Genomic DNA, 15,186 nt, shown 5'->3' with positions numbered 1-15,186 from the left:
TGTGCAGTGCTGAGTCTATGGTGCAGTGTTGAGTCTATGGTGCAGTGTTGAGTCTATGTGCAGTGTTGAGTCTATGGTGCAGTGTTGAGTCTATGTGCAGTGTTGAGTCTATGTGCAGTGTTGCTCGATATACAGGGAAAGTTGATTCCAGTGGAGGGGTGCAAGGAGGGAGAATGTTCGGAAACGGGATTGGACACAGGGATAACGAAGGACAGAGAGAGAGAGAAGAAGAGGATGAGATGGGGCATGGAAGAAGATGAGTGAAGCAAGACGAGGCGGGCGAGATCATGGTTGTGGTTGTGCACGAATCGTAGTTGTGGAGTCGGCACTCGATATGGGCACACACACTGCAGCAGCTGCTGCTGCTTACGACTTACTGATCGTGTGTGTGTTAACATGCCTCGGGTGAGCGTTGGCGACGGTTGTAGCTTTGAGTTCCACTGTGTAAACACCCACCGTGTTGATTGATAGAATTCAGCTATCTACTGAACCAACACGCGCGTTAGCGGCCGATGCATGCTCTAATCGTGGTGTATGTCGAAGGGCGAGCTGAGTGAGCAATGTCAAATTTGGGATTTTCAAGAAGGGCTAGAAAGTTTATGGGTGTCTTGTCAATTCTAATGTTCTCGAAGGGTTATAACGCCGAGGGAGCTACCGATGTAAGCTCGACTCGTGTTCTAGAAGGGCTAGAACTGAGTGAGTGACTGAGTGATGTGAGTTCTACTCGTGTTCTAGAAGGACGAGAGCTGAGTGAGTGACCGAGTGATGTGAGTTCTACTCGTGTTCTAGAAGGACGAGAGCTGAGTGAGTGACCGAGTGATGTGAGTTCTACTCGTGTTCTAGAAGGGCTAGAGCTGAGTGAGTGACCGAGTGATGTGAGTTCTACTCGTGTTCTAGAAGGGCTACAGCTGAGTGAGTGACCGAGTGATGTGAGTTCTACTCGTGTTCTAGAAGGGCGAGAGCTGAGTGAGTGACCGAGTGATGTGAGTTCTACTCGTGTTCTAGAAGGGCTAGAGCTGAGTGAGTGACCGAGTGATGTGAGTTCTACTCGTGTTCTAGAAGGGCTAGAACTGAGTGAGTGACTGAGTGATGTGAGTTCTACTCGTGTTCTAGAAGGGCTAGAGCTGAGTGAGTGACCGAGTGATGTAAGCTCGACTCGTGTTCTAGAAGGGCTAGAGCTGAGTGAGTGACCGAGTGATGTGAGTTCTACTCGTGTTCTAGAAGGGCTAGAGTTGAGTGAATGACCGAGTGATGTAAGCTCGACTCGTGTTCTAGAAGGGCTAGAGTTGAGTGAGTGACCGAGTGATGTGGGTTCTACTCATGTTCTAGAAGGGCGAGAGCTGAGTGAGTGACCGAGTGATGTGAGTTCTACTCGTGTTCTAGAAGGGCTAGAGCTGAGTGAGTGACCGAGTGATGTGAGTTCTACTCGTGTTCTAGAAGGGCTACAGCTGAGTGAATGACCGAGTGATATAAGCTCGACTCGTGTTCTAGAAGGGCTAGAGACCCGTACGATGTCAAGGTTTAGTTGGGTGATGCGAGGGCGGGAGAAATTGACAATGTTTCCACATTGTCCCGGACATTGGGATCGCGGATGCGGTGAAATGGCTTTCCTCGCAGGTCCGGCTCGGTGGAGAGTTCCACGCCTGCTGCTGCTGCTGCTCGGAGCCTCATGCTCGAGCAGTGGTCTTTAACCTGGGGTGCACGCACCCCCTGTGGGTGCACGCACCCACAGGGGGTGCACGCACCCACAGGGGTGCACGCACCCACAGGGGGTGCACGCACCCACAGGGGTGCACGCACCCACAGGGGGTGCACGCACCCACAGGGGTGCACGCACCCACAGGGGTGCACGCACCCACAGGGGTGCACGCACCGCCTGTGAGTGCACGCACCCACAGGGGGTGCACGCACCCACAGGGGTGCACGCACCCACAGGGGTGCACGCACCGCCTGTGAGTGCACGCACCCACAGGGGTGCACGCACCCACAGGGGTGCACGCACCCAAAGGGGTGCACGCACCCACAGGGGTGCACGCACCCACAGAGGGTGCGAGACGCCCTTTCTGGAGGTGCGAGACATGGCCATATTTAGTTTTTTTTTAAGGTAAATAATCGAAATACAAATTAAGCACGGGCACGTCAGTACAAATACTTCATTTCATCAAACCGATGTATTTATTAACATTGCATTGCAGTTTTTTCGTAACGATTCAGAAGCAAAGGGGTGCAAGGCTGCAGTAAAAGTGAAGAACCACTGCGCTAGACGGTCACACGCAGACAAATACCCCCCCCCCCCCCATTGCCTGCGAACCCAGTGGTTCGCCTCCTGTGGAGTGTGGCGCTGAGGCCGATAGAACGCGGTGACTGCTTTGACGATGGATTGGAAGTTGCAGCGTGCTCGCCGTGGTACAGTAACTACCACTCCTTCCGTCACCCCCTTTCCTCCCATCGTGGCGGAGGAATACGTGGGAGGCAGTCGGGTAACGAGCGTGGGACGCAGGGGGGTACCTTGCCCCCCCCCCCGCCCCCCTGGTGGCCAAAGCTACGAGTTGGGGCCCCCTTGACAACCAGCATGTGATACGTTTTCAACAAAAGTGTAAATGATCAAAACAATTGTTTGGAGAAATTAACCCCGCCGCCCCCTCCTCATTGAAGGATCATTGTCCCCCCCCGCCCTTCCCCAGACGAGTTCGTCTCCTCGCGAGGGAGACCTGGGACGCGAAGACGCGGAGCGCAACGCGACGGTGCGACGACTTTACGATGAGATGGACATTAAGTGCAATGATGAACGAGAATAAAACAATCAAACTAAGAACATAATTCAACTTATTATACGGTGGTTGTGGCGATGCTGCTGATGCTGTGTTGGCAGTGTTGCACAAGCAAAATTAATAACTCAACACATAGTGTCAATACCACTGTGGCTCTTAAAAGGGGGAAAATATAATAGGCGACGTTTCAGGCAATGGCCCTTCTTTATCACACACCGATGATTCATGAAGAGGTGTCATTGCCCGACACGTTTTTTCTCATGCTATTGATTTGCAACTCTCTGTGATTCCACTGCTGGATGAAGGCCTCTTCTCGTAGTGTCATTAATTGGAGTTGCTTGACCATACTTCACCACGCTGGTCAGTGCGGGTTGCTGAAGGTGGATAGGGGTGGGAAGGGAGGGCGAGCTTGTCTATGAACGGGTCAGATATCACTCACGCTCCACTCGTGTTTCGCCCCGGCTGGGAATCTAACCACAGGACGCCGGGTTCAGAGCAATTGCCCCACCGCTGCGGTCCAGAGAAACCCGATCGTAACACTTCGGGGTACGGTCCACTGCTATACTGCAAGGTGCAGGGCTACACTCACCACGGATAAATATCATCGTCAGTAGCAACATTCCTTGGCACGTGTCGTGACGTGTCCTGCAAGATCTGACCGTGTGCGTCCGGTGCTCGCCGGGCTGCATTGGCTTCCGGTCGCTGAACGAACACATTGTGAGGTCGCGCTCATTCACACACGACGAGAGTGCTTGCCGCAAATGAACCGCCACAACAACTTGGCCGATCTCGTCAAGGAGCACAAACCATCATCACGCGAACTCCGGTCAACCTCGCAGCAGCGTTTTGGCTCGCGCTTCTGCGGTCGTCCGGAACGCTCTTCCTCCCGATATTAGAAAACCACTCGAGCACTTTTAAATCTAGGTTGAAAACGCATTTCTTTAGAACTGCTTTCGTGTGCTTAGTTTGTTGTTATTCTTCTCCCGCACCACCGATTAGTATGGTTGGCTATGAGCATTGCGAACGAAGTTCAACATACGTACTTAGACCTCAATTTTATCACTCTGACTTTACCGAAAGAACCAAAGAATAATTCCTGCAGTCACGAAAGCTCAATTTTATCCTATAGAGCATTCAACAAAAAGTTTGCCTGGCCAGTTGACACGGACGGTAAGTCACGTCTCAAAGAATGTGCAGGTTGCTCCTAAACAAACTCGTATTAACCTCCAAAACATCGTTAACAAGAATTTATGAACTTTCAAAGAACATTCATCATAGCCAACAGCGTTTGTGTTAGAAGGGAGAATGATTATCACGGTCCGCTCGTACCAGAGCCGTTGGACGCCACCCTAAGCGCCACTGACTCGGCACATGTGGCTCACCGCATTTTCGCATGGCTCCCGAGGGACTCAACACAACGTGGGCAGTCTGCCCTCTCCCCTGCTGCCCTCGCCAGCCCTGAACCTTAGGCCCCTCCGACACCTGGTTCCACGGTGCAATTGCATCCATCGCCACGCACCCTCGAGAACATCACCCGCCTGTATCAACGATTGCACTCTCAAAACTCTTCCTACCCGCGCCCTCTTTCTCTCTCCTGGCCTCTCCATTTATTGTGTGCGATGAAGTTCAAGTTCATGTATTAGGTATAGCCCTGTGAGCCATTCGGCTCTTGAATCGGGTGCAACCGCAACAAACAAAAAACTAAAACATGAACAAAAAACATCTTAAAGTGAATATGTGACTAAGTGCAAACAGCAAATCCAAGAAAAGACAGCAAAATATTGCAGAAAAAACACCGTACACCAACGCTGTGTGCAAAAATCCCAGTGGGATGCAAGTCAAACAACAAGAAGGGCCGTTGGTAGAAACCTCGCCTATATCTAGATAACTTGACTGCATATCATTCCAAGGGTGCACTCGCACAGAAAGGATAGCGTTGTTATCATTGACGAGCGTGTTGAGCTCTGGTTGAGGTTTTGTGTTGAATTGCGTGGTGTGTGCTGTGAATGTGAAATTCGCCTTCTCGTCCTGAGAGGCGGTATCGAGACGCCATTTGCGGGCGGGGAGGGGGGGGCGGGAGAGAAGTGGGGGGGGGTCTAATTACCAGCGTCACGTGGTGCTGCCCGACAGGTGCGGTGATTATTTGAATGTAACCGCACGATACCGCGCAAACCTGTTTTACCTGCGAAATAAAACCGTGAAGGTGGAACGAAAACTCGACACTCACCTCAATAATGACACGTGTATGGCCTTAAGACGGAGGAAAATGTTTAATAGAGGCGACGCTTCGGGTAATGGCCCTTCTTCAGAGTACGTGGACAGAGAGGCCAGAGAAATGGCAACATTTTGTGACTTTAATTTTAATGCAAATGAGGATTTTCAGTAAATGTGATCATGGAAGGCGTCCGTTTGGTACTCAATAGCTACAATTAGTGTGTAAATATTCATCCGGATCCTGCGGTTATTTTTTTCTCCACGTTTAGAAGCGTGCGTTTATATTATTTGGCTGCTGTACATTTCCACGTGACAAACCACGTCGTTGAGCTGTCATTTGTGACAAGCCCAGGTCGCTTCTGAAAAAAAGAGCTGCATCGGGTCTTACCTGGTAAAATAGTTAATGTGCATGTTTACAAAAAAATAAACGGTCATAATATAACGTTATTAAAATGTGATCCTGATCAGGCCATTCGTACCCATTTGTAAATGTTTTGGTTTTGTTAAACGTTGCGAGATCGCTGCCCAGCAGAACACCGGTGGTGCTGCTGCTGCAATGCAGGAACCACGTGGCGCGTTCGTTCATCCCGCGTCGGCTGGAGGAGGGTGCACGACACACATTAATCGGGCCCCGTGGTGTAAACACGCGCAGACCTCCAGCTCATGTGACCCCCTCTGTATCTCTACCGGCCTCTCTGTTTATGTGCTATGAAGAAGGGGCCTTTACCCGAAACGTCGCCTTTTATATTGAAAACTAAACTTTGTATTTGACCGGGTAATGCCCACTGAGCTATATCGGTCTGGACCACCCTGTACAGTGGGTTTACGAAGTACGTTCAATGTCTCTCTCTTTCAATAAATTTTTTTTTAATTAACCCCGCGCAGCTTTAAGAGGAACAACATTGGCCGAATGAGGGGGGGGGGGGCAGCTGGGGGGGAGCTGGGAGCAGGGGGCGCCACTCCGAGGTTTCTATCCTCGAGTTGCGATTCATCCGAGGGAGGCGACATGGCTGCAGCTGCTTAGGCATCAAAGTCCGGCTCCCTCGTCTCACGCGAGGTTCAACACCGGGCTGTCGTGGTTAAAGGCGTTTTCCGTAGGGTCGTGGAGGGGTGGAGGGGGAGTGTTTGTGGGGAGCGATTGTTTAGCGTTTGGCGCGATGCGCTACGAACCCGGCGACCCGAGTTCGTCGATTCCCGAGAGAGCTGGGGGGAGTTGTAGGGGATTGCAGCTGGGGCAGTCGTGGGGGTACCACAGCGCTGTGGGGAAGGGGATGGCGAGAGTCTGGAGGAAGTGAAAGGGATGGCTCGCAGAGTCGCGCCGCCATTGTGGCTCTCATCGCCGTCTGCATCCATTTCACGGATTCATTGCGCTCAGTTGCGTTCCGTCAATGTCATCAGCAATGACCCATCCACTGCTGGATGAAATACATCCTCCCCGTGCCGTCACCGGTCTCTCGCGACCCTTGCGGGTTGCTTTCGCATCGTTCCATCTCCACGGCGGAAGTGCATTCCATCCTTTGGCAGTCACTTCGAGGTGGCTGTGGTTCTTGTTATTCGTGACCAGCCACTCGCTTCATAGTTTGGATGATGTAATAAACCCGCGCGTGTCCTCTTTCTGAGTCCCTCAATCTCATTCTTCCTGCTGCTTTGCGCACTTTTCACTCTTCGACAACAGCCTCCACGTCAACAATGCATCCACGTGCGACTTTTCCATTTTTTTTAATCTTCAAGTTCAGATTTACAAAATCACTGCCCGCGTCGCCTCGGTATTGATCCCGGAGCGCCTTCAACATCGCCTGCTCCGGGTTCACACGACTCGAGACCACCGGTGTGTTCGCGTGTCCGCGGGCATCCGTGACCTTCCAACGGATACCGCCGCCGTCTCTGCAATCGTTCGCCGATCGATGCCCACGCGACCTCTGCCCAGCCATTGCGCGGCTTCTCTTTGCTAAGTTATCACTGCAACGCTTCATTTCCGTTCATTCCAACGAGACCTGAGAGTGCAATGACCGCGTGTGGTCAGCCAAGCTGAGAGGGTGAATACAGGTTACCCTCGCTTGGTTTCGTGGTAGGGGTAGTAGATGCGTTTCAAAACAAAAGGACGCAAAAAAGCGAAACCGCGCGAGGAGGTCAGAAGCCTGCCGAGTAGCGCACACATTGTACACGGGGTTCACACACAGGACACACACACACAGGATACACACGCAGGACACACACGCAGGACACACGCAGAACACACACAGGACACACACACAGGACACACACACAGGACACACACGCAGGACACACACGCAGGACACACACAGGATACACACGCAGGACACACACAGGATACACACGCAGGACACACACGCAGGACACACACGCAGGATACACACGCAGGACACACACACACAGGACACACACACACAGGATACACACGCAGGACACACACGCAGGACACACACGCAGGACACACACACACAGGATACACACGCAGGACACACACGCAGGACACACACGCAGGACACACACACAGGACACACACGCAGGACACACACGCAGGACACACACACAGGATACACACACAGGACACACACGCAGGACACACACGCAGGACACACACACACAGGATACACACACAGGACACACACGCAAGACACACACGCAGGACACACACACACAGGATACACACACAGGGCACACACGCAGGACACACACGCAGGACACACACGCAGGACACACACGCAGGACACACACACAGGACACACACACACAGGACACACACGCAGGACACACACACAGGACACACACTCAGGACACACACACAGGACACACACACAGGACAAACACAGGACACACACGCAGGACACATACGCACAGGACACACACACACACAGGACACACACACACACAGGACACACACAGGACACACACACACAAGACACACAGGACACAGGACACACACGCAGGACACACACACACGGTTCACAAAATGTTGTTCCACGGCCGACCGCATAGCCGCATGGAGAGTGGATTCAAACGCGAATTTTTGGTAGAAATAGATTAGCCGCAGCTCCACGAAATCGCACAAAGCGAGGGAAACCTGCTATGCATTCCCCGCTGATGTGTATGTACGGCATATGCCTTTGTTTTTACAACACAATACTCGGTCAATATTTTCTCATGTCCCCTACGAATGAATGGCCATATGGCAGGGTTCGGCAACCTGCAGGTCTGGAGGCGCACGCGGCTCTTTAAGGACTGCTTTGTATTCACATGCATTGTGGCTTTTGGAATATAGATTTAATTTTTTTACCAAATAAAAAAAAATGGCACATTTTTTCGGTTGCCGGCCACTGACCTAGAGAAAAGTGAGTCACCTGGTCTGACTCTGCTCCGAAAATGTCCACAAAAACACCACTCAACACATTCATTAATAATAGGCGACGTTTCGGACAATGTCCCTTCACAGCACGTGCAAAATATGTTTTAAATTATGGAAAATTAATTGACACGGAATGTGTCGAGTGTGTTTTTTTGGTGTTGTTGACTGCTTTTGCAACACTAGCAATGCAGCAGCATCGCCACATCACCGAGGACGCCACGGTGGCGAGATGTTAACTACCTCGCCTGGTATACACGAAGTCGTGAGTTCGATCCCGAACCCGACGCCTGCTATATATTTGTAGTTTGCGTGTGTCTATAATCGTGGTCGCGTGGATTTTTCTCCTGGTCCTTCCAGTTTTATCCTCCACATTTAGAAACATGCGTTTAGAATATTTGGCTGCTATAAATTGCCACGTGATAATGCACTTCGTAGAGCCATCATTAATAGCCAGGTCGCTTCTGAAAAAGAGCTGTCATGCTCAGTGGGCCTTACCTGGTCAAATATTTCTTTTTTACTTTTCACGTGCTGGATTTGGCGCGATTGTGCTGCCTTATCTCTCTCCCACAATGTGCTCATTTAGGCTGTCCCGCCTCCTGTACAACCGACAGGATGTCCGACATTTCGCGGCACGTGCTGGAAGCTTTTGTATGTTCAACTTATTTGGTGCTGTACGAAGCCAATCGTGCTAATCGGAGGTGCAACTGGATTATATTGTATCGCACGGTGGCGAGAGTTTTCGTCCAGCAGGTGCGTTTACCATGACTGTACTGATGATTATGGTAGTGACATGTGTTTATGTGGGGAGCGGTGGCGCAGCTGTTGTATGTGTGTTTGTGTATGTAGTGCAGCAGTTAGCGTGCTGTGCTACGAACCCGGCCACCCAAGTTCGATTCCCACTCACGGTCAGGCATGCCAACATCTTGGATCTCCCCTAGGTCAACTCGGCCTCAAATGAGTACCTGGTGCGATGTGTGAACATCGCCACGAGGGAGACAAAGGCGGCCGGGCATGGTGCTGGCCACCTACCCCCTCGTGTGCCCTGCCTTCATTAGTGCGATCAGCACTTGCCACAACAGCCTGTTGAGGCTATATGGGGGGGATCTTTGTCTTTGGTCTGTGTTTATGTCCAGTGAAAACGTCTCTTGTTTCACGTAGCCCCCACCTCGTCCATGCTTTGTTCACCTCCGTGCCCTCCTTTGCCGCTTTTTATTTTATTCATCTGTGGGTCTACTTATTCTTAACCACTTTTTTTTTAAATGCAGTTCATGTTTTTGATTTTAGGCTGTTGGTGTGTGTGGTGTAGTGGATCAAAATGTGAAGCGTTTTGAGATGCAATTTGCTTTAATAAAACAAAAGCGACCCATTCATATTATTTGTGATTCAGTCACCTCGATCTGAATTGACGTTGATTTTGTGTTGGGATCGCCACGTGGGCCATTGTGATGTGGGCCCTGATAATAATACTCATGATAATTGTTTTTTTACCCTTTTTATCTGGCAACAAAACTGAAACCTTTTTTTACAAGGAGTCATGTTTGCATTGACTACAATACCTGCAGTCGGAATGCAAACAAAAAACACAACTCTGATGATGTATGCACTGTCCTTGAAATTGATTGGTCCACACCCGAGACAGCTTTCCTTAGAGCCTAGTCTCACATGGTGTTGGACCAGATGACGCCAAAAGGCGCACAACTCAAAGACAATGCACCATCAGAGTATGAGAGCTTGGGGTTGCTTACCATCAGAGTATGAGAGCTCGTGGTTGCTTCTGGCAAAGGAGGTTCCAATGGTGGAATAATACTCATGTGAAACTTGCGGTTTTTGGGGCCATATTCCCCGTGGCAAATACACAGAGCAGGGCGGCGGCGCGTGTTGTGACTGGGGAGGGTGAATGAGAGACACAGGGACCACCGGCGTTACTACTACGACTACTAACGGGACACACGAGACGACTTCTAACGTCCAATCCACCGCTGGATGAAGGAGGCCCTCCCGCCTAGCCTCCGCCATCAGGTCGCCATCGCGTGACGACTTTCTGAGAATCCCACGCAGCAGGCAGCCGCACACGAGCCGATTTCACATCGCTCCGTCTCCCATCGGTGGCCGTCCTCCGAGACTCGTCGCCATCTCCGCTCGGCTTTGACGAAGCAACTCGCGGGGCGACGAAATCCATTCTGGCCTCCATAACAGATCGGCTCATCATTACCTCCGTGGCCTCAGAATAGTTATTTTAGACTGGAGGAGGAAACCGATGAGGCTTTTTCTTTTATTATCAGAAGCCAAGTTCGAGCGGGTCGGCCCGACCTCATCATAACGTTTCTCTCGCTTCTCCCGAATGTCACCCACGGCGAAATCTGGCGACGGTGAGACGTAATCTCGTGTTGCTAGCCTCTTTCCATTTCCTTCCTCAATGAAATATCTCTTCCCCCCCCCCCAATATCTCTTCCCCCCAACCACGCACACGTGGTTAGCGAACCCCCGCGCCACGTGGCCGTTGTATTTCTGATCCGCGCTAAGCGACATCCCCAAATGCGTGTGGCTAACGGGGCCCGGTGCGACTGAGCGCTGCAGTGTCGATGATACACGCGCACGTCCCCTGCTGACGGTGACACCCGAGTGGCCGGTGGTGCACACGTCTCAATGTTCTTCTCCAGTGACTTCGCCACTCAAGTGTCTGCAATGTTGTGATTTATTCTTTGCTGTAACTTCCTTATTTTTATTTTTACCAAGGCCCCTCCCGCGGGGTCATGCTTAAGGCTCGATGTTTCTCACCCGCGTCAACAAATATAATTAATCTCCGAGTGCCTGTCTGTGCAATCCAGAGGAATGGGGGGGGGGGGGCATCCAGCAGTGGAGTGACAAAGGGCCGTATGTCCACGGTGCGTACTCCCAAATCTCCATGGGAGATATTTTCCGAAGCTCAGCCCAGGGCAGCTCTGGCTGAAATGTAGCCCTGCCTATGAGTTGAGTGTGACATAGAGGTGCTGCTACTCGCTCCCATCACACTTGCTTCAAAACACTGTTGAGGATATGCGGGGGGGGGGGGGGGGACCTTTGTGATCACGTGTGTAGCTTCCACGCTATACGGCGCGCTCAGAGGAATCATGGACGTACGTGCCCCCCTCCCCACCTCAACCATGCGTGGATAGAGGGGTCCCCCCCCCACCCCGCCTCCCCCACATCTCACCGACCTCTCCCCTCCACAACCCTCCCCCAGGTCGCGGCCCTGCCGCCCCCTTCCTGGAGGTGGTCGAGCAGCCCGAGGCGCGGGGCATGAGGTTCCGCTACCCGTCCGAGGGCACGTGCGCGGGCTCCCTGCTCGGTGCCAGCTCTACGGACCGCGACAAAACCTACCCCAGCGTGCGGGTACGGACACGCGGGGGGGGGTGTGGGGGTCACGCGTGGGGGTTACGCGATGGGGAGGGGGGTGGGGGGTGTCACGAGGATGAGGCAGTGAGGTGGTGGGCACGCGATCTACGGTAATCATCGCGTCATCGGATTATTAGGCCGGTGATGATATTGTAGGGCTGTAAGCAGAAGATGAGCACCAACATCAATGCACCTTTTGAGCAAGACTTTGGTCTCTGAGAATTCATAATGATAACATCCATAACATTGTCGTGACCAGGTCTTTATATTTATTGTTAAAGCAACCAACGTGGAATCAAATCCAACCCGAATATTTTTAAATTAGCTTCTGCCCGTGTGCACAGTTTAACGTGTGCTGTGTGTGTGTGTGATGAGAATGTGCAATTTGTATTGTTTTCAGTGCAGAGATAATTGCTGTAAAATTGCTTTCTTTCCGAAGTTGTTTAATGTGAACAGCTGCATTATTACGCATGGCCCATACCACACTGGAATCGGAGAAGATATTACAACAGTTTCTAGTATTTACCACTGCTTCGGTCACCGTATACATATATTTATGTATGTTGAACTTCTTTCGCACCGTGCGTAGCCAACCGTGCTAATCGGAGGTGCGGGGAAGGAAAGCAATCTTAAGTGACGATGTTGCAGTGATGATGATGTAGTGATGCTGTGGTAATGTTGCTATGATGACGATCATCGTTTTTGTACTTACTCGTGTGTGTGCATGATTTTGTAATGCTCATGCTGTGATGCCACTGATGTTGGTGGTGGTTGATGGCAGCTGGTGAACTTGACGGGCAAGGCCGAGGTGCAAGTGTGCCTGGTGATGCGCGACGCTCCCCACCGGCCACACCCCTACAGCCTGGTGGGCCGCGATTGCGAAGATGGCATCTTCAAGCAGATCGTGGTCCAGGGCCGCACGATCGTGCAGTGAGTCAACATCATCATCATCAGCATTATCGTCATCAGTGTCACCAGCAAACACCAACATCATCATCATCCCCCTACCATCAGCATTATCGTCATCAGTGTCACCAGCAAACACCAACATCATCATCATCCCCCCACCATCAGCATTATCGTCATCAGTGTCACCAGCAAACACCAACATCATCATCATCATCCCCCCACCATCAGCATTATCGTCATCAGTGTCACCAGCAAACACCAACATCATCATCATCATCATCATCGCCACAATCAGCGTCGTCATCACCATCCATAACCACCACCGTCATGAGCATCATCAACATCACCAGCATCACCATCAATATCATGAACACCGTGATCAACACCATCATCTTCACCATGAACATCCCTGCAAGCACAGTAATGTTATCCACATGTGATGATGATTCTAATGATTATGGTAGTATTTGATGATGATTATGCTAAAGATGATGATTATGCTAATGCTGGTTATTATGATTATACTAATTATGGTGATTACGATGCTGGTGATGATGATAATAATGGTGATGATATGGTGCCGGTCCAGGCTTATCAACGTTGGGATTCAATGCGTGAAGAAGGCGATGGTGCAGCGCTCGGCTGAAGATAAGATCAGAAAAATTAACCCCTTCAAAGGTGATCATCATCACTCTCTCATTCATTAAATGATCCACTCATTCTTTCACTAATTCACCCACCCATTCATTCACCACCCACGAATGTATTATTCGCCCATCCACTCATGCATTCACTCATTCATTCCTTCACACACTTTACTAATTCATGCACCCACTCACTCATTCCCCCATTCATTCATTCCGCCCACACACCCCCCCTCCGCAGTGTCGGATCGGGTGGTGCTGCGTCCCGAGGAGATGGACCTCACGGCCGTGAGGCTCTGCTTCCAGGCAAAGCTGCTGCCCAGCAACCAGATTCTGCCCCCGGTCCTCTCCGAGATCATCTTCGACAAGAGTGAGGGGCCTCACCCACACCTAACCCCACGTCTCACCCGCGTGTATCCCACGTCTCACCCGCGTGTATCCCACGTCTCACCCGCGTGTATCCCGCGTCTCACCCGCGTCTCACCCGCGTCTCACCCACGTGTATCCCACGTGTACCCCGCGTCTCACCCGCGTCTCACCCGCGTCTCACCCACGTGTATCCCACGTCTCACCCGCGTCTCACCCGCGTCTCACCCACGTCTCACCCACGTCTCACCCGCGTCTCACCCGCGTCTCACCCACGTGTATCCCACGTCTCACCCACGTGTATCCCACGTCTCACCCACGTGTATCCCACGTCTCACCCACGTGTATCCCACGTCTCACCCGCGTGTATCCCACGTCTCACCCACGTGTACCGCGTCTCACCCGCGTCTCACCCGCGTGTATCCCACGTCTCACCCGCGTGTATCCCACGTCCCACCCGCGTGTATCCCACGTCTCACCCTCGTGTATCCCACGTCTCACCCGTGTGTATCCCACGTCTCACCCTCGTGTATCCCACGTCTCACCCGCGTGTATCCCACGTCTCACCCGCGTGTATCCCACGTCTCACCCGCGTGTATCCCACGTCTCACCCGCGTGTATCCCACGTCTCACCCACGTGTATCCCGCGTCTCACCCGCGTCTCACCCGCGTCTCACCCGCGTCTCACCCGCGTGTATCCCACGTCTCACCCGCGTGTATCCCACGTCTCACCCGCGTGTATCCCGCGTCTCACCCACGTCTCACCCGCGTCTCACCCGCGTCTCACCCGCGTGTATCCCACGTCTCACCCGCGTGTATCCCACGTCTCACCCTCGTGTATCCCGCGTCTCACCCGCGTCTCACCCGCGTCTCACCCGCGTCTCACCCACGTCTCACCCGCGTGTATCCTGCATCTCACCCTTGACTCCCCCCGTAGAGGCGACGTGCGCGTCTCAACTGAAGATCACGCGCATGAACAAAACTTACGGCAGCGTGCACGGAGGAGACGAGGTGATGCTGTTCTGCGAGAAGGTTCAGAAAGGTGAGGAATTGGAACCCGGTGAGGAGATGTGTTGAGGAGGAGGCATGGAGATCAGAGTGCATTGGGCACTGCTGCACCACACTGCCCGTCTCGTCTCATCCCATACTATGTTCGACCACAGTCGCCCACACACTCACGCACTCACCCACACACTCACATACTCACCCACACACTCACATACTCACCCACACACTCACTGACGCACTCACCCACACACTCACACACTCACCCACACACTCACTGATGCACTCACCCACACACTCACCCACACACTGACGCACCCACACACTCACTCACCACATTGCAGGTCACCTCACTTCTCGACTCTTACAACGGTAACCTCGCTCAAATCAGCAAACGTATTCTTACACCCCCTTATCTATTACAACAGTGCTGTTTGTTGCTGGGCGCTTTGGGCATACTGTGCTTAGCTACAGCGATCCTCAAAACAGTCCCATCCATTCCCTTACCCCCTTTCTCCCCCCAACTCCCCTGCTC

At 52.2% G+C, this 15,186-nt stretch overlaps 1 protein-coding gene across 2 annotated transcripts in view; it reads left to right on the top strand.

Moving 5' to 3' along the window:
• Nucleotides 1-15,186, top strand: part of LOC133362489 (transcription factor p65-like) — a 29,897-nt gene that overhangs the window by 9,889 nt on the left and 4,822 nt on the right. Inside the window, exons 2-7 of one of the 2 annotated variants that reach the window (XM_061581444.1) lie at nt 2,685-2,744; nt 11,576-11,724; nt 12,509-12,657; nt 13,226-13,314; nt 13,522-13,650; nt 14,584-14,688. In XM_061581444.1, coding sequence (XP_061437428.1) covers nt 2,685-2,744; nt 11,576-11,724; nt 12,509-12,657; nt 13,226-13,314; nt 13,522-13,650; nt 14,584-14,688 — 681 coding nt within the window. The remainder of the gene's footprint in view (nt 1-2,684; nt 2,745-11,575; nt 11,725-12,508; nt 12,658-13,225; nt 13,315-13,521; nt 13,651-14,583; nt 14,689-15,186) is intronic. The other variant, XM_061581451.1, reaches the window with a different exon arrangement.

Source organism: Lethenteron reissneri, chromosome 8, assembly GCF_015708825.2.
Source record: "Lethenteron reissneri isolate LAM-NWPU_2019-01 chromosome 8, ASM1570882v1, whole genome shotgun sequence".
NCBI lineage: Eukaryota > Metazoa > Chordata > Hyperoartia > Petromyzontiformes > Petromyzontidae > Lethenteron > Lethenteron reissneri.
The sequence above is the reverse complement of the archived record's forward strand: the minus strand, read 5'-3'. Positions and strand labels throughout refer to the sequence as shown.